Here is a 25,551-nt window from a genome sequence, read left to right on the forward strand (position 1 = left end):
GCCTGGTTTCCTCCAAACATAATGCCTGGCATTCACGCCAAAGAGTTCAATCTTTGTCTCATCAGACCAGAGAATTTTGTTTCTCATGGTCTGAGAGTCCTTCAGGTGCATTTTGGTAAACTCCAGGTGGGCTGCCATGTGCTTTTTACTAAGGAGTGGCTTCCGTCTGGCCACTTTACCATACGGGCCTGATTGGTGGATTGCTGCAGAGATGATTGTCCTTCTGGAAGGTTCTCCTCTCTTCACAGAGGAATGCTGTAGCTCTGACAGAGTGACCATCGGGTTCTTGGTTACCTCCCTGACATAATATACACCTGTCTGTCTCTTCTTACTTTACATAATATAGACCGGTCTGTCTCTTCTTACATTACATAATATACACCTGTCTGTCTCTTCTACAGTACAAAATATGCCCTTGTCTGTCTCTTTTCATGGTACATAATATATACCTGTCTCTTCTTACAGTATTTAATATACACCTGTCTGTTTCTTCTTACATTACATAATATACACCTGTCTGTCTCTTCTTACATTACATAATATACACCAGTCTGTCTTTTCTTATAGTACATAATATACACCTGTCTGTCTCTTCTTATAGTACATAATATACACCGGTCTGTCTCTTCTTACAGTACATAATATACACGGTCTGTCTCTTCTTACTTTACATAATATACACCTTTCTGTCTCTTCTTACTTTACATAATATAAACCAGTCTGTCTCTTCTTACATTACATAATATACACCTCCCTAGTGCTCTTCTCCCCCGATTGCTCAGTTTAGACGGCCGGCCAACTCTAGGAAGAGTCCTGGTGGTTCCGAACTTCTTCTTCCATTTACAGATGATGGAGGCCACTGTGCTCATTGGGACCTTCAAAGCAGCAGATATTTTTCTGTACCCTTCCCCAGATTTGTGCCTCGAGACAATCCTGTCTCGGAGGTCTACAAACAATTCCTTGGACTTCATGCTTGGTTTGTGCTCTGACATGCACTGTTAAGTGTGGGACATTATATAGACAGGTGTCAAAATCAAACTGAATTTACCACAGGTGGACTCCAATTAAGCTGCAGGAACATCTCAAGGATGATCAGTGGAAACAGGATGCACCTGAGCTCAATTTTGAGCTTCATGGCAAAGGTTGTGAATACTTATGTACATGTGATTTCTTCATTTTTTTACATTAAATTTGCAAAAATCTCAAAAAAACTTTCTACACGCAGTCATTATGGGGTATTGTGTGTAGAATTTTGAGGACAAAAATGAATTTATTCCATTTTGGAATAAGGCTGTAACATAACAAAATGTGTAAAAAGTGACTCGCTGTGAATACTTTCCTTATGCACTGTATATGTCTTAGCCTATACATTTGCTCTTTGTCAGACAGAGCAGACAATTTTTAGACATTGACTTCTACGATTTCCACTAGTAATCAAATAATACAGATAAGAAATATGCTCTTATTCCAAATCCTAGTACTAAATTATTATACCAATAGCCTAGTTATCTACCCTTTGAATTATGACACTGAATATATTAAGCATGCATCACTCCTCCTCCTGTGAACAAAAAGTGTAAAATAATAAACAGATACCAGATACCTTATTGGATTTTAATACACACATTTTCACTTTTTTAGATCACATTTATTTTAAATATATTTAAATTAATTTAATTGAAAATACAAAATAGTTTAATGTGTCAGATTACTGAGTTAATGTATTTATCACATCTGTCATTGGCACTTCTCCACAATGCCCTCATACACCTAATAACCAGAACATGCCACCTGAATGCCAGAAAAGATGGGTGCCCCACTTAAGGATAGTCCTGTACTTTCTATTCTCTTTTTTTTTGCATGGTGGAATTTACACACTATCTGATGTGCTCACGGTGCAATATCGTGTCCGATTTCCCTTGAACTCTCCCTAGCAGCTCCCCGGCAGTCCTGGACACTATATGGTGCAAAAAAGTGTCTAATCTGACTTAAGCAGACAAGATCTGAAGATGCGATGTATGACCAGTGGGTACGCACGTCGGCATCGTGATCATGAGTGGACACACGATTTGGACATATTTTACACGATTTGTGGTTCCAATGCATCCAAATTGGTCAATTCATGTAAAATATCGCCTAGTGTGTTGTCACCTTTAGAGTCTGGTGTGAATGACTCAGTATTCTCTGTACAGTGCTGCAGAATATGGTGCTTTATAACAATAATGGCACTGGTAAATCTCAGGAATCCTAGTTCGATCTCTTTAGGTGGATCAGTATATTATGTCAATATTCTGTCCATCTTGTCATTTTCAAGGTATTGACATTTATGATGTAAACATTTAACCAAGTTGACATCATAACTCAACATTTCGAATTTTGTCATTGTCAAAATCCACTTTGTGACTGCTTTCCATTTCAGGACAGGACAGGTCTTGTGGTATATTCCTCACTACATGACTAATAATGACCCACCCTTTCTCTGTGACAGATGAATCAGTCCTCACAATACCTCAACTGGATCATTTCTGCGCTTACAGAGAAGGGTTTTAGCAGCAAAACCCGGATTTTAGGTGAGAGACAGACAGGTTTATATTATATACTGTAAGAAGAGACAGACAGGTGTATATTATGTAATGTAAGAAGAAACAGACAGGTGTATATTAAATACTGTAAGAAGAGACAGGTATATATTAGGTACCATAAAAAGAGACAGACAAGGTCATATTATGTACTGTATTAGAGACAGACCTGTGTATATTATGTAATCTAAGAAGAGACAGACCGGTGTATTTTATGTAAAGTAAGAAGAGACAGAAAGGTGTATATTATGTAAAGTAAGAAGAGACAGACCGTGTATATTATGTACTGTAAGAAGAGACAGACAGGTGTATATTATGTACTATAAGAAAAGACAGACTGGTGTATATTATGTAATGTAAGAAGAGACAGACAGGTGTATATTATGTAATGTAAGAAGAAACAGACAGGTGTATATTAAATACTGTAAGAAGAGACAGGTATATATTATGTACCATAAAAAGAGACAGACAAGGGCATATTATATAATGTAGAAGAGACAGACCGGTGTATATTACGTAATGTAAGAAGAGACAGACCGGTGTATATTATGTAAAGTAAGAAGAGACAGACAGGTGTATATTATGTAAAGTAAGAAGAGACAGACCAGTGTATATTATGTACTATAAGAAGAGACAGACCGGTGTATATTATGTACTATAAGAAGAGACAGACAGGTGTATATTATGTACTATAAGAAAAGACAGACTGGTGTATATTATGTACTATAAGAAAAGACAGACTGGTGTATATTATGTAGGGGTGTGCACCGGCCACTTTTCGTGCTTTGTGTTTTGGTTTTGGATCTGGATCTTTCTTCGTGTTTTGGATCTGGATTGGTTTTGCCAAAACCACCCTTCCGTGTTTTGGGTTCTGGGTTTTGTGTTTTGGATCTGTATTTTTTTGAAAAAAAGCATAAAAACAGCTAAAATCACAGAATTTGTGGGTTTTTCTGCTCCTATGCTATTATTAACCTCAATAACCTTAATTTCCACTAATTTCCAGTCTATTCTGAACACCTCACAATAGTGTTTTTATGTCCAAAAGGTTGCAACGAGGTAGCTGGATGACTATGCTAAGAGATACAAGTGGGCGGCACAAACACGTGGTCCATCTAGGAGTGACACTGCAGTGGCAGACAGGATGGCAGTTTGAAAAACTAGGCCCCAAACTATACATAATGCAAAGAAAAAAAAGAGGTGCAAGATGGAATTGTCCTTGGGTCCTCCCACCCACCCTTATGTTGTATAAACAGGACATGCACACTTTAACAAACCAAACATTTCAGCGCCAGGGTCAGCCACACGACTGTGGCTGAAATGATTGGTTCGTTTGGGCCCCCACAAAACAAGCTGGCAATTAATCTGTCCCTGCACAAACTGGCTCTACGGAGGCAAGATGTCGTCCTCATCCTCCTCATCCACCGATTCCTCACCCTCTTCAGTGTTGTGTACATCCTCATCCTCACAGAGTATTAATTCGTCCCCGCTGGAATCCACAACCACAGGTCCCTCTGTACGTTCTGGAGGCTGGTCTCCCTGGAAGAGTTGATAATTCATTTTATGAACACCATCTTCTCCACATTTTGTGGAAGCAACCTCCTACGCCTTTCGCTGACAAGGTTCCCGGCTGCACTAAACACTCTTTTGGAGTACACACTGGAGGGGGGGCAACTCAGGTAAAATAGAGCCAGTTTGTACAGGGGCCTCCAAATTGCTTCTTTTTCCTGCCAGTACAGGTACGGACTGTCTGACATGCCTACTTGGATGTTGTCACCGATGTAATCCTTTAACAGACAGACGCACGCTTGTCGCTGCTGCTTTGAGGATGCAAGTGCGGCTACAGCCCACACATTTCACAAAGACAGAAAAAAAAAGAAGAATATTTTTATTGTTTGTGGAGCGCACTTTGAGGGTGTCACCACCCTTTAACAGACAGACGCATGCTTGTCGCTGCTGCTTTAAGGATGCAGGTGCGGCTACAGCCCACACATTTCACAAAGACAGAAAAAAAAATAACAATATTTTTATTGTTTGTGTAGCACACTTTGAGGGTGTCACCACCCTTTAACAGACAGACGCACGCTTGTCGCTGCTGCTTTAAGGATGCAGGTGCGGCTATAGCCCACACATTTCACAAAGACAGAAAAAAGAAGAAGAATATTTTTATTGTTTGTGTAGCACACTTTGAGGGTGTCACCACCCTTTAACAGACAGACGCACGCTTGTCGCTGCTGCTTTGAGGATGCAGGTGGAATCTAGACGGGATTTGGAACCGGGGACACACTACCTCCATCAATTGTCTAAATCCCACTGCACTAATGGCGGATACCGGACGCACATCTAACACCAACATAGCAGTCAAGGCCTCAGTTATAAGTTTTGCTTCAGGATTACTGCTGTCGTACTTCATCCTCATCGCTAGGGACTGTTGGAGGGTCAATTGTTTAGTAAAAGTAGTGATGTTCCTACTTCCTCTCTGGGATGATGAACAACTCCCAGCAGCAGCAACAGCACTGGGAGGAAGTGGTTCTTGATCTTTCCCTATTTTATTTTTATCGGAGAAAGTTTGGTCCTCCATTTATGTTATATTGATATATACATGTGGCTAAAGCGCACACAAACACAGAAAATATTTTTTTATTTTTGCTGGAGAGTAGTGCACTTTGTGGGTTACACCACCCTTTAAGAAATGAGCCAGCCGGCTCGTTACTTATGGGACACAGGCGCACGCTTGGCGCTGCTCTTTTGTTGATGCACGTGCAGCCACAGTGCACACAAGTCACAAACACAGAAAATAATTTTTTTTTTGGTTTGGACTGGAGTGTACTTTGGGGGTTACAGCACCCTTTAACGGTCAAGCCAGCCGGCCCTTTACTTATGACACAGGTGCACGCTTGGCACTACTTTGTTGATGCACGTGCGGCTACTGCGCACACAATTCACAAACACAGAAAATAATTTTTTTTTTGGTTTGGACTGGAGTGTACTTTGGGGGTTACAGCACCCTTTAACGGTCAAGCCAGCCGGCCCTTTACTTATGACACAGGTGCACGCTTGGCACTACTTTGTTGATGCACGTGCGGCTACTGCGCACACAATTCACAAACACAGAAAATATATTATTTTTTTAGCACTTGGGGGGAGCACCCCTGATGGACAGAGCACCCCCTGGATAACACTACAGCACCCCTTTAGGACTGGGACACTGCACATTACTTTGGAGTGGACACAGCCCCTATGGAGAACTGACTGCACAACACAGTCCAGCCAGCCCCTATGGACTTTGAAGTAGTGGACACAGCCCCTATTAACAACAGCAGCACAGCACAACACAGCCAGCCCCTATGGACTTTGAAGTAGTGGACAACAGCAGCACTACACTACACTACACTACACAACCCAGCCAGCCCTAACTCCCACCCTCCCTCTTCACTGTCCACAGCCGAGTGAGAAAATGGCGCCGACGCGGGTACCTTATATAGGATCCAAAACCCGCGAGACTCGGAAGGCGGGATGATGACGTTTTGCCTCGATATCAGATCCGAGTCAGGCGGGAAAAGTCGAGCCTGACTCGGATCTGCCTCGGATCGGGGGGGCTCGGGGGGGTTCGGATTTCAGAAATCCGAACCCGCTCACCCCTAATATTATGTAATGTAAGAATAGACAGACAGGTGTACATTATGTACTGTAAGAACTTAAAAGAGACAGACAGGTGATATTATGTACAGTAAGAAGAGACAGACAGTTGTATATTATATAATGTAATCAGAGACATGCAGTATATATTATTTACTGTAAGAAGAGACAGTCAGGTATATATTATGTACTGTAAGAAGAGACATATGGGGCATATTTTGTACAGTAGGAAGAGACAGAGAATGGTTTTAGCAGTGAAACCCAGATTTTAGGCAAGAGACAGACAGTTAGGGATGGGTACGGGATGCCGGTTTTCGGGATCCTGGTGTTCAAAATCCACACGCCAGCATCCCGACAGGGTTAGGATACCGACACCTGACGGTCAATTTCCAAACACCCCCCCTACTACCGCCCCTAACCCTACCTTGACTAAACCTAACCTCCTCGCACCATAAACCTAACTCTCCCCCTAGTGCCTAACCCTAACCCCTAACCCACCCCTTAACCCCGCTACTTACCTTTGGGATTCCGGCGGTCGGCATGCCAATGCTGGGATTCTGACAGGTGTCTGGATTCCGATGCTGGCATTCTGACCGCCAAAATTCTATGTTCCGGGATATTGAATGTATCCCGGTGTAGGGATGGGTACGGGATGCCGGTATTTGGGATCCTGGTACTGTAAGAAGAAACAGACAGTGTATTATGTACAGTAGGAAAAGGCAGACAGGTGTATATTATGTACTGTAATAAGAGACAAAAGATATTATGTACTGTAGGAAGAAAGAGACTGGTGTTCAAAATCCACATATTATGCACTGTAAGCAGAGACAGACTGGTGTATATTATGTACTATAAGAAAAGACAGACTGGTGTATATTATGTACTGTAGGAATAGACAAGAGATATGTACTGTAAGAAGTAACTGCCAGGTGTCTATTATGTGCAGTAAGAAGATACAGACAGGTGTATATTATGTACTGTATGAGGAGACAGACTGGTGCATATTATGTACTGTAGGAATAGACAAGAGATATGTACTGTAAGAAGGGACTGACGGGGGTCTATTATGTGCAGTAAGAGCATACAGACAGGTATATATTATGTAGTGTATGAGGAGGCAGATGTTTGGTCTCCACTGTGATTATGTCCCGGCCATATAGACAGTAATGAGAACAGAAACAAGCAAACACAATACTCGAGCACTCCTTTTCAATCAGTGCATGAATAATTTTGTTCTGTTGAAGTCAATGCCTTTGAAGCAAATGAAACTGGTTGTCCTTCTTGCATCAGGCAACAGCCGAGTCTGTTTTACCTGCAATCACTCTGTATAGTAACTGGCTTGGGAACATCATAATACTTCAGCACAGGTTTAACTGTGACCAAATTCTTTATTTCCTGCACTACCTTATCATGCTTTGAAAGCCAGTGTCATAGCGCATCTCTGCATACATGCCTACTCTCCCGGGAGTCACGGGAGGCTCCCGATTTTTCGGGTAACCCCCCGCACCCCCTAAAGACATAACTCCTACACCCTGCCCACTTCCTAGTGAAGTGGGCAGGATGGGGAGATTTTAGGACAGATTTTCGGGTCCGTATGCAGGGGGCGGAGCTAAATGACGCAAATTGTGTAATTTAGCTCTGCACCCTCCTTGCAGACCCACGAATCGCGGGCTTTGCAGCAAAGGGGGCGGGGCCTAATGACAGCTGTAGCCTGGCCCCTGCACTCCGAAGCCAAGATGACCGTGCTGCTCCCGGAAAGGGTTCATTAAAAGTCGGCAAGTATGATCTCTGTCTAGAAGTCTGCGCAGAGATTCACACACCTCTGAAAGGCGAAGTATAAATTTGCCCAAATATGTTACAAACCCCATAAAACGTTGCACAAACTTTACATCAGTGGGCTTTCGCATTTCTAGAGCAGCTCTAGTTCTTTCAGGTCAACATTCAAACTATCAGAGGATATTGTTGTTCGGATTTGGGTAGAAATAGAACAACAGGATATGATCATAAAAATTAACCTCTTTAAACTTAAATTGCAGTTTCTTAACACTAAGGGGTATATTTACTAAAGTGAGCATTTTTAGAAATGGAGATGTTGCCCATAGCAACCAATCAGATTCTACTTAACATTTAACTAGCACCTTCTAGAAGATAATAGCTATAATCTGATTGGTTGCTATGGGCAACATTTTCACTTCTAAAAACTCTCACTTTAGTAAATATACCCCTTAAGGTGCATACACACACAACAATTTTTTGAACGATTATCGTTAACGATATCATTTATCGTTCAATCGTTGAAAAAATCGTTCACTTTCTGAGCTAAAACAATGAATGATTATCGTTCATGCCTGTTCACGTTTGTAGTTTGTAGGTCAGTCAGACTGACCAACTCAACGATTTTCAGTAAGGGAATATGCAAAAGTCGTTTGTAGTTAAAAAAAAACATTCATTACATTTAGTAAAAGAACGATTTTAGTAAACGATATTCGTTCATTTTTCCCTTGAAAAAATGAACGAAAATCGTTTACTAAAATCGTTCATTTACTAAATCGTTGTGTATGCAGCTTAAGTCTTAATTGCTCTTGTCTGCAGTGATCCAACAGTGCTAGCAACTTGCAGTTATGAGTATATACTGCTTCCTTTTCTGTCTCACCACAGCCAACAACAAGAATATCATCTGCTATCAGCTCAATGCCACTAAGCCCAATCAACAATTCATATTCTTTTCCCTGGTAGACCTCAGGTGCTACAGAAACTCCAAATGGAAGTTTAAGCTATTTTTTATTACACCAGGGGGGTCCATAAGGTGGTCCAGGGCCGGATTAAGGGGGGGGCGACAGGGGCGATCGTCCCTGGGCCCCCACACAGGGAGGGGCCCCCATACAGGGTCAGTGTGACCCTGCCGAGAACAGGTGTCTAGTGACATCTGTTCCTGGATTGAGACTCACTGCCGCGATTCGCTATTAATGTATGCAGCGGCACAGTCAGTGCTGCTGCATACAGTGAAGAGCGGCTCCTGAGTCTTCTCACCGGCGTCACGTGACACATTACGTCCGCGACGCCGGTGAGAGGACCAGGGAGCAGCTCTGCCAGGATGAGGTCACGCCGGCACTCAGGTAAGTCAGCGGCGGAGGCTTTGGAGGTGGGAGGGCAGAAGGCTTAGGGGGAAGGGGGGAAGATCTGTGTGGCTTGAAGGGGCCCCTGCAATTTAGTTAATATGGCCCTGAGGTGGTCATATAACTGCTTACTTCATCCAGCTTACATTGCAGGAATGCATAACGTGCATCAACCAGCGTAAAGACTTGTGCTTTGGGCACCTTATATAAAATATCCTTCAATGTTGGCATAATATAATGAGATCTCCGCAGTGCTTTTCTGCTATGTAGTTTCTTGACTCTAGGTGAGCACCGCTGGATATATATCTAATCTATCATCTCTAGAAATAATTATCATTACAGACAAGATAATTACCAGTTATATGAATATCACACTTGATTTGTGTGACTACATTTGTGCACAGACCATTCCCTATGTAGTATATAGAGGCTTTCAGTCAGAACATCTAAATAAAAAAACAATATTTTACAGTGGTAAAGAAAAAAACACCTCTAACAAAGGGAAAGTTTAGTGCAGAAAAACATAAAATTGCCATCATGCCATTCACCACATGCAGTGGCAAAGAAAAGCTCACCTCTTGGCTTGTATTTATGAGTGGTAGTTCTACAACTGTCAGTGAGGCATCTTCTTTTGCCTCTCATGAGGATGCAAGGCCTTTTCATTTCAAGTCTAGAAGAGATGTCAAAAAAATGAAAACCAGTAAAGCAGTAGAACAAACTGTGTGTTCAGAAACAGAAATCCCTGAGGAGAGTCTAGTGTGCTCACGAGTGCTATCTGTTAAGCTGGGTACACACCTATACAATCATCGGGCCGTTCATCCAATATTGAGAGAAAGGCCATTGGATTGTATAGGTGTGTATGCTGTCCCGATGCAGGAGCGTTAGCCGATAAACTGCTTTTAACGCTCCTGCAATGGTCAGGATCGAGAGCTCACATCTTATGTACGGTTTCATATTTATCAGGTCCACCTCCCGATCCCATAGAAGCCCACACACACTGTGCTATGTCTGTACAGTGTGTACGCAGCTGACAGGGGGTCACACTGGGGACAAACTGCATGGCTGTTTTACCCGATCAGCCTGCATTCGTAAAAGTGTATACCCAGATTAAGCCTGACTTTTCTGAACTCATAGAGAAGCCTCCTTCCTCCATTTCTGCTCCCTCTGCCAATGTGGGGATGAGCAGCACAAGTCAAGAAGTTGCTGACCCAGACATTAAGGATGCTACGGTAGAAATGCAATAGAATAAGGGGGATATTTTTTTAGCTGATTCAGGTGCTAGTGAGGATATTGATGATGAGAATATTGATGATGAGGATGTTCTTTGTGTAAGTGAGGCATCAGTGGACTTCTTGTCCATGAAAAGAAGAAGGCCATTGTCATGCCTGGGCAGTAGACAAAAAAATCCACCTCTTATGTATGGAATTATTTAAACCCAAATCTGAACAACAATTGTCAAGCCATCTGTAGCATTTGCAAAGCCACAGTAAGTAGAGAGGGGGACCTTAACCATCATCTAGGAACCTCCCTGTTGCATCATTTGAAGCACGTGCATGAAAGGTTTTGGGAAAGCCAGAATCTTTGGCTAAAAAAGTAACAAGCAGTCCAGCATCAGCTGGTTTCTTTTCTCTGCTAGATCCAAGCACCTGCCATCTCCACCACCAACAACTTCATCAACAATATCCTCAATAATGATTGGAAGTAGTACTGCATCCAGTTTAATAAGGCTGACTGCGTCTTCTCTTATCCAGGATTTCTCAGAAGAATCCTTAAGCATTACACCTGCTGTTGCTGCTGCTGGGAGTGGATCTTCACCCCAGAAGGTACCAAGAAGACTACTAGTAGTAGTTTAAAAAAATAATTGACTGTTAAACAATCATTTGCAAAGGGGAGCAAGCATGACAGCAGTCACTCAGTTGCACAGCGGATCACTGACGCCATAACATCTATGCTGTTATTCAATGTGCATTAAATATCTGCCATTAATGCAGTGGGTTTTAGACAGTTAATTGAGGTCCTGTATCCCTGCTACCAAATCCCATCTAGATTCCACTTCACTAGAAAATCAATTCCCAGCCTTTACAGCGATGTTAAAAAAAAGTTAATTAGTGTCCTCCAAAATGCTGTTGTACCCACTGTCCACTTAACCACAGATATGTGGACAAGTGCAACAGAGCAAACTACAGATTACATGACTGTGAAAGCCCACTGGGTGGGTGTATTGCCATCAGCAGCACCAACAGCAGCATCTAACAAACAGCAGCTCATTCAGAGGCAGGCTACTCTGTGTATCACTGGTTAACTAAGAGCAATACTGCTGACAACCTCTTAGAAAAACTCAGGGAAGTCATTGCAAAATGGCTTACCTGGCTTGGACCCTCCTCATGATTTGTCATTTCTGACAATGCCACCAATAATGTGAGAGCACACGTGGGTGAATTCCAACATGTCCCATGATTTTCTCACACAACTAGGTGGTGCAACATTTTTTAAAAAGAACAGGGCTGTTGTGGAAATGCTCTCTGTGGCCTGAAAATTTTCAGGACATTTAGGCCATTCAGCAGGTGTATGTAAATGATTGCAGCACTTCCAAGAAATGTTGAATTTGCACTGCCACCAGCTAAAGTAAGAGGTAGTAAAAAGGTGGGACTCCACTATTTATATGCTTCAGCGGATGGAGTAACAGCAAAAAGCCATCCAAAGCTACACAGCAACCTATGACATAGGTAGAGGAGGGGGAGTGTACTTTACTGAAGCTCACTGGAGAATACTTTCCATGTTGTGCAAAGTGCTGAAACTCTTTCCAGTAGTCACCTGTGAAGTGATTTTAGACACTGCAGCTTGAGTCAGGTAATTCCCCCAATTAGACTGTTGGAAAAGCAGCTCGAGAAACTGTAGGACGAGCTGAAACAAAGCAATTCTGCTAAGTATGTCAGACTTGTAGATCAAGTCCTTTATTAGCTTCGCCAGGATCCAAGGGTTGTCAGGATCTTCAAATTGGATCAATACATTTTGGCGACCGTGCTCGAATCTAGGTTTAAATTATATGTCTTGTCTTTCTTCCCAACGGACACAAATTTGAATAGATGTAAAGAGCTGTTGGTGAGCAAATTGTCAGCTAAAGTGGCACGTGACACAGAGGTGGTTCCTCCTTCAGTTTCGCAGGAAAGTGTGGCTGCCAGGAAAAAAAAATCAGCTTTCCTAGGAGACCCACTGGTGATGCAGATGAGTCAGTACAACCTGTTGACATCTGGTCGGGTCTAAAATAATTGCCTACAATTAATTACCATGACTCAATCTGATACGGTCACCATTCAAAGAATAGTTGAGGATTATTTTAATGATAGCATCCAAATAGGCATGTCAGACAGTTTGTTTGACTATTGGCAAGAAAAAAAAAGCATTTTGGAGGCCCTTGCACAAACTGGCTTTGCTCTACTTGAGCTGCCCAACCTCCAGTGTATACTGAGAAAGAGTTTTCAGCACAGCCGGGAACCTTGTCAGCAAAAAGGATTATTTTCTTCAAAATGAACTACAAATTCACAAGGAAGACCTTTACCATCAATTACAACCTAAAACATACAGAGGTACCTGTAATGGTGGATTCCAGCAGGGACAAATTAATATTGTGTGAAGATGATGTGCACACTGATGAGGATGAGGAATTAGATGATGATGGCGACAGCATCTCGCCTCTGTAGAGCAAGTTTGTGTAAGTAAAAATCATTCCCAGCAATGTCAGCTGCCCATTGGTAGTTAGTTATGTAGGGACCCAAACAAACCAATCACTTCAGCAACAAGTGACAGTCCCTATCGCTGAAGTGACTGGTTTGCTAAACTGTGCATGTCCTGTTTAATATACACAACATAAGGGTGTGTAGGAGGCCCCAAGGACAATTTGATCTTGCACCTTTTTTCTTTTGATTATGCGCTGTTTGGAGCATTGCTGCCTGTCTTTTTGCATAGATGATAAACATTTTTATCGTTTATTAAGCTGCCATCCTGTCTGCCACTGCAGTGCCACTCTTGTTTCCTAGATGTGCCATGTTGGAAGTTGCACTGCCACAGTCACTGAAATCTTCTACATGCGGTTGATGAATCCCAAAAATTTTCAGAAATTGTTATGGCCACAGATAGCATCTCCTGCATGCCCCTTTTATTTTTTAAAACATTCTGAACCACCAAGTTGATTGGGTGGGCAAAACATAGATTTAACAACGTAGATTTTCAAATTTACCCAGTTTTTTTTTATTGCTCCCCCCCGCAACCCCAACCAGATGCCCCAAGACCCTTATGAATTGATAGGCTGTTATAAATAATGGTTCAGCTCAATAAATGCATGCCTCCTTTGTATGTAGGTGACTCTGGAATAACTGTATAATGTAGATGATGGGTGTCATGCGAGAGACCAGAAATATGATCAGCAGCACAGAGCATTTCCTGCCAGGATGTGTGCCATAAAGTGCAAATATGTTTAATACAAAAATTATGTATATTGGTCACATCCATACATTGTTGACAAACAACTTCCAGCAGGCCCAGAAAACAGCACGGATTCTTTGAGTTATTGTTCAGCTGGATAGCTACAGGCTGCTTTCCTCTAATGTAAACAGCAAGTCTTTGTCCCATTATACCCAACAACCTCCCAGAGCCCAAAGTAAACATCTATTTTCAGTGTCTACTATTTTGCACCACCACATGCAAGGCCACTGCATTTCTATTAGATGTGTGAATAAATATACAGCATATATTGACTGAATTAATATTCAATCAGGATGTGGCACAAAATGGCTGCCCTTACTGTGTGTTAGCGACAGGTGCTCTGCAGATGTCACTCAGGTGATCAGTTTTTAGGTGGTTGGTTCACATAGGACTGGACATAAGTGGGCTTCATTGAGCCTGCTCCCATATACACCCCAAGCATCTCTGTGTGATGGTGCAGACACTGCATAATATCTTCTGACAAACTTTCCACACTCGAATAGCGAACCTTCTCAAGATAAAAGATGTCTTTCAGGAACTGAAGAACTTGATCCTACTTTGATCCTCCCTCTTAAATGTTCTTCAGAATAAAAAATGTAAACAAATTTTACAAATGAATCAATCCTTCCTTCCTTTCCCGGCCTTCAACTACTCCATAAACATACTCCATCTCCCTTGGGCCTCTGATCTAGTTCTTCATTAATGAAAACATTCTTGGTTTCTCTATGGGGTTGTATAGTTTATTAAACTGTCATACTGTCTGCCACTGCAGTGCCACTCTGTTTCCTAGATGTGCCATGTTGGACACTGAACTGCCAGTTGTTTGTGATGTCCACTGTTGTTGCTTAGATTAGTCAGCCAGCTAGCTCAATGCAACCTTTTGAATAAATCAATATTGTGAGCTGGTCAAAACTGACTGGAAATAAATGTTATTGAGGTTAATAATACTGTAGGAACAAAAACAGGCCCAAATTATGTGATTTCAGCTGTTTTAATGAGTTTTTAGAAAAAATACAGATCCAAAACCAGAACACGCAAGGGTGGTTTTGGCAAAACTAAATCCAGATCCAAAACACGAAGGAGATAGAGGGGTCTATGTACTAAGCAGTGATAAGTGATAGAGTGAAAAGTGATAAGTCTGTGATAAGTGCCAGCCAATCAGCTCCCAACTGTCATTTTTCAAACACAGCCTGTGAGATGACAGCTGGAAGCTGATTGGCTGGCACTTATCACAGACTTATTACTTTTCACTCTGTCACTTATCACTGCTTAGTACATAGGCCCCATAGATGCAAAACCAAAACACTGAGGTTGGCGCACATCTCTAAATGACACATGATCTACACTGGGCATAGCTCTTTCCCTCACCTGTGCATTTTACCACAGTATTTGCAAGTTGTATATTTAGCTGCTGGTGAGATCTTCTGCTGATTTTTATACTTTTGGCTATTCATGAAATCACTCCTGATGTGTTGTTGTCTTTCTGCAGCATTAACATTGTCAATACTGCATGTCAGACTATTGCTCTGATCCTCTGGTCAGTGACATCTGCTGTGCGACACATTTCAATAGCTGCTGACTACTCTAAACTCTGCTCTCTTAAGAGACGGCGACATGTGCTTTAGCAATTTATGCCCGAAACCAATTTATCTCGTATCAGTTCATCTTTTAATGTGTCATACTCTCACGTTGCTGCCTTTTCTTGCAGACAAGTAACAAGCTTATCAATGGATGCACCTTCCTCTAGTCTGCTGAAGCCAGAAATATACCTTTCATATATCACACTATTTTAGGTTTACAATATGTCTCCAATGCATCCAGGAGCAACATATTTTTGTTGCTCCTCAGAAAGATTCAGGTTGTGCTTATAAAAATGATGACATTCACTGCCCATCACTCTCCTCAGCATGGCTGCTTGCACCTCATCTGATTTGACATTAGAGCCTGTGGCTAAAGAAAAATCTTCAAACTCAGTTCTAAAGTTCTACCAGTTAATACACAAATTGTCATTCATCTGCATTCCATCAGATAGAGGAATAGTGTTTATAATTATCATGTTGTTGTGCTCCTACTTCAGAAAAGCATTAAAGTTTATCACAATGGCGTTTCAATCCACTTGATATCTACACAATCCTTCTCCTTTTCCTGTCACCACAGGTCTTTTCATAATCCTGAACTGTTGCACCACCAATAACCAGCATCATTTGTGGGCTCAGGAACTTCTGACACAATGTTTCAAAGGCATCTAATACTGACAAACACTGCAAGCTAGTTCCAAATAGCCATGTTGTGCAAACACAGGTAAAACAAACCATGCCCAAATCACAGGTAGCTGCACCTAATAAACACTGACATGGCACCACTAGGTGGCACCAAAAACATAAGACTAACAATACACTAACAAGTAATAACTACTGTATATGTGGGGAGAGATATCAGTATCTTACACAAAAATATATGTAGGGAGGTATACAATACTAGCATATATGTAGGGGGAGATATCAGTATATGATACTAGCAAGTATGAAGTATGAAGATTAATTTTGAGGAACCTCCCCCAATAATTATTCTGTCTCATTCCCAGCCCGCCCACTACACAATTCTTCCATTGAGCCTGAAAGAGAAGACACATTGGATGCTGATCGCAGTGAGGAGAATTGTTTGAACCATGTGAATTCCAGGATTCTGCAATATCCAAACTCCACTGTGACACGTTACCCAGTACCAGATGAGATGGTGCCATGGGAGGTATGGAAATGTATATGTGTATATGGGAGTTGTGTATATTGATTGTATGTAAATGTCTATATTGGACTTATGTATTTTGAGCGTGTGAGTGTATGTGAATATAATATATATCTGGCATGCGGCATATGTGTGCACTATAGAAATAACTATTAATAAACAATAAATAAATAATCATGTAAAGACAGTGACCTCTAAAAATACACCATTGTATTCTGTAGTTCGAACACAGTTTATTATGAGAGTATAGCATGAATTTGTAAAGGAAATGGTCACTTCTACACATACCAGAATATATTAGTCAAGCACTGCTAGACCCAGTGGCTGATGATCTGCCCCCATTTCAATGATCTCTTCATTCAGTGCTCCATTCACTTTGAGCTGTTACCTGGAAACTGTCCCTCTAAGAATGCCAAGTTGTCTTATAGTGTTTCCTTGCTTTCCAACAAGAATTAGTCAAGGTTTCTATGCTCTGGGAACAAGAGAATCCAGTTATTCATAAGTGCTCTTCCTTTCATGGTGTCTATAAATGTTTATTTAATAAACCTTGTTGTGTGTCCTCTGCTGCTGCTGGAATTCATCAACTTTGTCAAGACTCTGGGTCAATGGATCAGTGTAGTTCTAAATAATGACTTTAGAGCTTGGTAAAGGAACTATTCTCTGGATGCATCATTCTGGTAGAAGTTTTCTAATTCAACTAAAGATTAATTATTTCCTTCTCTAGTTGACCTCATCATGTACACTTTTCCGAAAAGCTGACTCCACAAAAAAAAAAGTATTTTTTTCGGAAGTGATACTTTTATTAATGAGGCATGACTAATGCCTCCAAAACATATTTTAAACTCGCAGCGAGGTAAAACATAATTATCAGTAGTGATACTATGTCATGATGAATAGGCCCCTTAATGTACAGTATTCAAAGATTCCAACCACCCACTTGCCTGTTTGTGTCCACCACATCAGTATCCTCTCAATACTCAGCTTTCTGCAAGCAGAGGGCCTGATTCAGACCCGCTCGCAAGCGCATTGCGCTTGCAAGCAGGTCGATGGTGGCCCAATGCGCACGCGCGAGCCCCGGAGCAGGCGCAAAATGCGCTCACTCCGGGACTCACTACAACAGGGGCGGCTGTCGAAGTTGATCGACAGCTCGCCCCTTTTGATAGGCGTGGCTGGGGGGTGGCTTCACAAACGGAGGAGTTCCCAAGCGAACGCCTGCCGTTTGTGGGCGGCCCCACTGACATCACCAGTGATGTCAGTGAGAGAGCTTCCGGCTCTATTTGAGCCAGAAACTCTCTGGGGCTTGCGGCCACGAGACCCTACCACAAGGGTCTCATCGCAAGCCCGATGGTCGCGATGGTCTAGACCATCGCGACCATCATAATGGCCGCTCACTATAGCTGTGGGTGGTCACCCACAGCTATGTGAGCGGCCAGGAGGCCGCTCCTTAAAAAACCTGCACCCTCCCTGATTCAGAGCGAGTGCTCGCTTTTTGCGAGTGCCTCTGAATCAGGCCCAGAGTGTGGAGTCATTAGCATCTCATCATTCATAAGGTTGTATTATAAATTTGATACTGGTCTGTGTGGTCAAGTTAATCCCTTGCCCCTATTAATTGTTAATTGGTATTTAAAAATTTGTTTATGATGGGGCAACATTTCTTATTTTATGGCACATCATAAATAATAAATTTTGCCCCTGTCATAAAAAATAGTTTTAAACACCATTTAACAATTAATTAATATAGCTCTTTAGTATAAATAATAAATAACATATATAAACAAAAACGTACCTACTAATAAATTAATAAAATAGTATATCCCTGACAAGAAAATTATCAATGTTATCTGTCTCCTTATTCAACACACAAAGATTACCCATATTGCAAGTGTATACTTTTACTACTGATTGATCACATACAGTAGCACACACAGAATGCTGTTTGAGCTACAGTATCTTGCCTGTCACAACCATCTAAATTTTTGGGGCGGAGTTGTTGGTGGGTTTGTGATTGGGTTTTATCCCTGCTGCTCTGTAAATCTGGGGTTCCTATACTTCTAATGGAAACACCATTGATGTTGGTTTGAGCTTAGTAAATCTGCAGGATGTTGAGCTGTGGCAGAATACTTGGCATTGGTTGCGGACCCCCCCGCGACCTCCCTCTCCCTTACTTACACTTACCTGCATGATCCGGGCTCCGGTGGTGTCTTCCATGTCCTCCGGTCAGGTGATATCACATACTGCACTGGGACCCGATCACCTGATGACCGGGCCGCAGTGCAGCATGGGAGACAAGCTGACCGGAGGGGAGACATCACCGGAGGCCCGACCACCGGTCCCTGGAGTCAGTTAAGTTAATTTTTGTTTGTTAACTTTTTTTTTACACTGTATCAGCGTGTGGTCTCTTTAGACCACACAGCTGATCACTGGGGCCGGCCCCCAGCTCTACTCTCACCGTTAGAGCAGGGCAGGAGTCCGGTAACCGGGGGAGACCCTGGATAATGCCACCTCACAGGGCTTTCTCCGGTATTTTTTTACAATTTATGTTTAGTAACTTTGGTCGGATCACATTTCCCATTACAATTATGGGATATGCGATCTGAATACTAAAAATAAGTGATACTTAGGGGTTGGAGTAGAATTTTACGAATTCTACTCCAATTGCCCTTTAGTAACTGTAGGTGATACTAAACTAATGTGAAAAGGGTGTGAAAACACCCTTTTTCACTTTATTTTAGTAAAAATAATGTTAATAAATAGAGCTCTTAGTCATGTGTGGACTATATAGAGGGATGTAATTGGAAAGAATAGTCTATGGGAGGTTGTGTGGGTGGTTCTAGAAAAAGATAAGCTACCTAAAGTTTTCAGGAAACTCTTGAAGGTATGAAAACTCGTATGCATCGCAGTGCGCATGCGCAAGCCAGTCACTGAGATCGGGAATCGTGTTCTCGTAGCAAAAAGACTGAGCGCTACCTTGAGTGACAGAATGTGCCGTTTGTGGGTGGTAACAGGGGAAGGTGCTTGTGGACGGGGGAGTGGTGGTTCGAACGCAGGCGTGTATGGCGGTCAAAATGGCATTTAAAGGGTGTGCATAATTAGCATGGAGGCGTCATTGTACACGTCACCTGGTTGTATTTCAGTCAGCACTGATCGCAGTGCTTGCGGTGGGGTAGGGTCTACCTCAAGCGCTTCGTGCAGCACCGATGGCTCTCGATGTTACCGATTAATCATACTCTTCCTGGAGATGATGTGTGTTAAGAAAGGAAAGTGGGCATCTTTATACACCAGCGTTCGCTCACTGCCGTCACTCTCTAAGACATAGAGGGTGTCCTTAACACCACACAGCTGTTGTGGAACTGCATGTTTGAACTGGAGTGGGACTGGATATAGCTGCAGCCAGCCAGAGTGGAAACACAGGCTTGAACTGGAATGAGACTGGAGAAACCAGCTTGGGGCCGGTGAGAGTAACAGTAGCCAAGCCAGACTGTGACTGGTGCTTGAACATAGGCTGGTAGGTGCAGGCTAGTAGTAGCTAAGAGGGCAGTGCTACAGAGTGGATGTTGCAGACTCAGAGGCAGCAGCTTGCAGGAATCCAGTATTGTAGGTTCAGGCAGAGGATCGGATGTAACACTTAATCATCACTGTGTGAGATCACTAGATAGTAAAGAACCACAATATTCAGACAATGTGCTAGTGTCAGGTGCAGGCTTTAATAGGGTGCTCTTGTCAGGGATACGATGAGGTGGTCATGTAAGAGCAGGAGACAGGTAGAGACACGATACTGGTACTCACCTGAACAGAGACAACATGGATGCACCCAATGAACCTCAGGGAATCCAGTGTGCTGAGACAGAATGGCCCACCTTGGTAAAGCACCGCCAGACAGGGTAAGAGTGACTAAGTCCCGGTTTTGTGACACTCTCCATCTTAGTATTCAAGATGTAGCTGAGGTGTGAGGGAAGAGGCGGGTTAAGGAGGAGAGGATATGGCCAGAGTGGGAAAGAGGGAGGAGGGTGATAGAGGAGAGGAGCAGTCAGAGTGTGAGAAAAGGAGGAGGGTGATGCAGGAAACTATATGGCCAGAATGTGATGTAAGGAACACAGTAAAGGAGAGGAGGGGACAGAGGGCCTGATTCAGACCCGCTCACAAGCGCTATGCACTCGCAAGCGGGTCGATTGTTAGGCAGTGTGCATGGGTGAGCCCCGGAGCGAGCGCAAAAAGCACTCGCTCCGGCGCTCTCATCCAAAAGGGGCGGCTGTCGATGTTGATCGACAGCTCGCCCTGTTTGGAAGGTGGGGAGGGGGGGTGGCTGGTCAAACGGAGGCGTTCCTGCAGGAACGCCTGCCGTTTGTGGGCAGCTCTACTGACATCACTCGTGATATCAGTAGTGGACTTCCTGCTCTATTAGAACAGGAAGTCCACTGGGGCTTGCGGCAACGAGACCCTACCGCAAGGGTCTTGTTGCAAGCCCGATGGTCACGATGGTCTTGATGGTCACCCACAACTTAGCGAGCGGCCAGGAGGCCGGCTCAGAAAAAACAAGCGCCCACCCTGATTCAGAGCGAGCGCTCGCTTTTTGCGAGTGCCTCTGAATCAGGCCCAGAGTGTGAAGGAATGAGAAGAGTGATGGAGGAGAGGAGGGGCTGCAGTGTGAGGAAAGGAGGAGGGTGATGGGGGAGAGGAGCTGCTGGAGTGTGAGGGGAGAAGGGTGATAGGGGAGCAGCAGAAGTATGAGGGAAAGAGGTGAATAAATGGCCACAGTGGGAAGAAAGAGGGTGGTGTTTTTATCCTCAGCCTCTCACACATCATTATGCTAGCTAATTATTGCAGGTGGCACCCACAGCTATGCGAGCGGCCAGGATGCCGCTCCATTTTCATGGAGGAGGGCCCTGATTCAGAGCGAGCGCTCTGGTCAGAGCGTCCGGCTCTGAATCAGGCCCTAAGTCCACACTGAGATTTTTATTTTATTAACATTTACTGGAAGCAAAGGAGTTATAGATCAGTAATAAAATAACACTGGGTAATAACAGACACAGAGGTAAGAGAGCCCTGTTTATAAGCTTACACTCTTTAGGGAAAGAGTAGTGTTATACACAAGGATAACTGCTACCTATTGCATATTGGTCTGGCCAGGTTGGGCTGTATGCTTGTGGTAAGCGGTAAGTGTGAGTTTAGAAAGAGAAAATATGTAACATTATGTTATGTGTGGACTATATACAGGGATGTAATTGGGAAGAATAGTCTATGGAGGTTGTGTGGGTGCTTCTGGAATAAGATAAGCTACCTAAAGTTTTCAGGAAACTCTAGAAGATATGAAAACTCTAGGTAAGTCTTACTGTGTGTGGCATCCAAGATAAAATTGCAGAAAGACATTCAGTAACACACCCAATATATATTGTGAGAGATCTGTAGAGGATACGTAGATTTTAATATCATCTGCATACAGTTGTTGCTGAAATCCAAAAGAGCTGATTAGTTTGACAAACGATGTGTTCTATATAGAGAAGAGCAGAGGACCTAGAACTGAGTCTCGTAGTCTCCAAATGATAGAGGAAGCGGAGAGGAGGTGGATCCAGATAAATGAACACTGAGAGAGCAATATGATAAGTAGGATAAAAACTAGGATAGGACTGTGGGCCTGATTCAGACCCGGACGCTAAGCTGCGATCACTCACTATCGGTGATTGTCGCCCGTCTGCGCATATGTATGCATCGCAGTGCGCGTGAAAGTCACTGCGATCAGGAATCGTGCGCTCGTAGCACAAAGACTGAGCGCTATCTTAAGTGACAGTGCCATTTGTGGGTGGTAACATGGGAAGGTGCTTGTGGACGGGGGAGTGATGGTGTGAACGCAGGCGTGTCTGGCCTTCAAAACGGCATTTAAAGGGCGTGCATAATTAGCATGGAGGTGTCATTGTACACGTCACCTGGTTGTATTTCAGTCAGCACTGATCGCAGTGCTTGCGGCGGGGTAGGGTCTACCTCAAGCGCTGCGTGCATCTCCGATGGCTCTTGATGTTACCGATTAATCATACACTTCCTGGGGATGACGTGTGTTAAGAAAGGAAAGTGTGCATCTTTATACACCAGCGTTCGCTCACTGCCGTCACTCTCTAAGACATAGAGGGTGTCCTTATGCCACACAGTGCGATTGCGGAATTTGCATACCCGGCCCCTTTTGGCAGCGAATGATCACGGCTTAGCGTCCAGGTCTGAATCAGGCCCTGTATCCTGAACTTGGGAGTAAACCTCAGTCAGCAAAGACCTGTGTTAGGTGCACTGGTGATACATCAGATTGAGGAGTTATTGCACTTGTATAGAAATGTTCTTAGAGGTGTAATTTCTATCTGATGATGCTCAGGGCTAAATTTCCTAAAGTTAGAGTTTTTAGAAGTGAGTTTTAGAAGTGATGTTGCCCCATACATGCCTACTCTCCCGGGAATCGCGGGAGGCTCCCGATTTTTCGAGCAACCCCCTGCGATCCCGGAAGAGTAGGCATATCTCCTAGTGAAGTGGGCAGGATGGGGAGATTTTACCTGAAATTATCGGGTCCGTCGGGAAGGGGCGGGGCTAAATTAAGCAAATCGCGTCATTTAGCCCCGCCCCCTCCTCACGGACCCGCGAATCACGGGGGTTTTCTGTAAAGGGGGCGGGGCCTAATGCAGTCTATCGTCTGGCCCCGCCCCCCGAAGAGGAGAGCAGCAGGTCCCCTCCTGCTGCTCCCGGAAAGCTGCCCAGCAAAGTAGGTAAGTATGTGTTGCCCATAGCAACCAATCAGATTCTACTTAACATTTAACTAGCACCTCCTAAAAGATAATAGCTAGAATCTGATTGGTTGCTATGGGCAACATCACTATTAAAACTCACTTCTAAAACTCTCACTTTAGTAAATTTACCCCTCAGAATCTAGCGAGGTGGTGCTGACTAGAGAAATCAAAGGAGAGAATGTCAAAGTACACTTTTACTTCATCCTACTTTTAAAGCCTTTACACCAGAAAAGACGCAAAGAGTTTTAAGGACCATTCTTATATATAGACAATTATTATTATTACATTTTATTTATAGGGCACCACAAGTGGTCCACAGTGCCGTACATACAGTACAGGGTACAGGGTACACAGAACATAACATTACAATACAGTAACCAAAATATAAAGAGAGCATAAGTGACAATTAGCAACACAGCTAAGAAGCTGAAGGCTGTCACTGAAGTGCTAGAGAAAAGGGCTGTGAGACAGTAGGTAGGAGAACCTTTCTTACAATCTACAAAACAAGTCTAATCTCCATCGGTGTATGTGAGCAAGTGATAAATAGGTCTTTGATTGCAGATGATATGAATAATCTCCTCAGCAGTGAATACTAGTGCTGAATCTCTGACAGTCTCTCAAAGCCAACTGCTGAATTCTGAGGTGCAGCGAAGAGAAAACTCCCAGGTGGTGAGGTTAGAGCACTTGTTGTATAGTGGACTATTGGCCTGATTCAGAGCCACTTGCTCTGACAGAGCGCTCGCTCTGAATCAGGGCCAGGCTTTTTATTTTAGGAGCGGCCTCCGTTGTGCGCATGCGCTGTGGGCCACCATCGACCCGGTTGCGAGCGCTCAGCGCTTGTGACCGGGTCTGAATCAGGCCCTATGTCTCTCATCCAATTACTAGCCAAACCCTGCATAGCTTTTGAGATCAGTCCAGGGCAGGCCTGCTGAGGCTGGTCAAGAATTAGGATATACTGTGATATGAGTTATGAAATATAGAAATACAGAAAACCATACTTGCCTACCCTCCCGATTTGGTCGGGAACCTCCTGAAAATCGGGTGCCGCTCCTGACCACCCGGAAGGCAAGGCAAGTCTCCCGGAACCAGCCGCAGCCATCCCACACCCCACGTTGCCGGCCACTTAATATACAGCCCGGGGGATCAGATGACGCGATTCGTGTTAAATCGCGTCATCGAAGCCCCGCCCCCCACAGTACAGTGCCTGTATTACGGGCTCTGAACAGCAGCAGGCGGGGCCACGATGACATGTTGAGCCACCACGCCCCCCCGCTCCGCCCACCTGCTGTGAGAGGAGTATCGTCCAGGCTGTCCCCTCCCGGAAGGGACAGCCTAAAGGTAGGCAAGTCTGATTTAAACCTAACCCAATTTAAAAATGCCATTACTGAATACTACTAGGAAATGAGCTCAGGCTTACTGTATCCTAAAACACAGCAGCAACCTTCCACTTCAGGGGCAGAACTATGGGAGACAATGGAGGCACCTTCCGCTGGGCGCCAGCAGTGAAGGGGCACCTCCTCCATTGACCACAATATATTCACCCCATTTAGGGCTGTAAATATGTACCCGGAGAGTACCGTCACAGCCTCCCAATACATGGCACTTCTTCCCGGCATAGATAGGATGGATGGATAGATATGCAACATATTTATTTTCCTTTTTTTTTGCTTCCGGGTGCCTGGGATGAACTTACACCACTGTTTCACTTACCATAATTGGACACACTTGTGAACAGTATAAGCTTAGCTATGGGTTAAACCAAAGATCTGGTCCTCTCTATACATTCCTTTTAGATGTGTCTCTTTTCTTCTCTATTAGACATGCGTTTTCTGCAGAACATTCGATCAGTGACATCCAGTCTCAGTCATCCATTGGTCATTTTTTGTATGGCATTTGGAACAGGCAAAAATGTTTTTTGTATTTAAAAAAAAGCTGCACTTGGAGGCATCGAAACGCAGTGGTCAAGGGGAACGGGTGTAATCTATTCTATCCAGCCTGTATTTCATCTTTCCAGCAGATAAGCTGCTGTGTGATGGCTATTCACTCATCTTTTACGAAAAATGACCCTTGTTTTTTTATTTATTTTAGAATACTAAAGTGTTTCTAATCAGACTATCTGCACTATTAGTTTTTTTAATCTCTTTTTTTTTGCCTGTGGAGGTAATTTTATATATACAGTAATATATATATATATATATATATATATATATATATATACTGTATATTATATAT

General features: G+C 43.3%; 1 protein-coding gene across 1 annotated transcript in view; it reads left to right on the plus strand.

Moving 5' to 3' along the window:
• LOC148517856 (transient receptor potential cation channel subfamily M member 2-like) overlaps positions 1-25,551 on the plus strand; it is a 248,125-nt gene that overhangs the window by 173,719 nt on the left and 48,855 nt on the right. Inside the window, exons 26-27 of the mRNA XM_088478123.1 lie at positions 2,489-2,570; positions 16,398-16,561. Coding sequence (XP_088334249.1) covers positions 2,489-2,570; positions 16,398-16,561 — 246 coding nt within the window. The remainder of the gene's footprint in view (positions 1-2,488; positions 2,571-16,397; positions 16,562-25,551) is intronic.

The sequence above is a fragment of the Taudactylus pleione genome, unplaced genomic scaffold (assembly GCF_031769625.1).
Source record: "Taudactylus pleione unplaced genomic scaffold, aTauple2 ptg000207l, whole genome shotgun sequence".
Taxonomy (NCBI): Eukaryota; Metazoa; Chordata; class Amphibia; order Anura; family Myobatrachidae; genus Taudactylus; species Taudactylus pleione.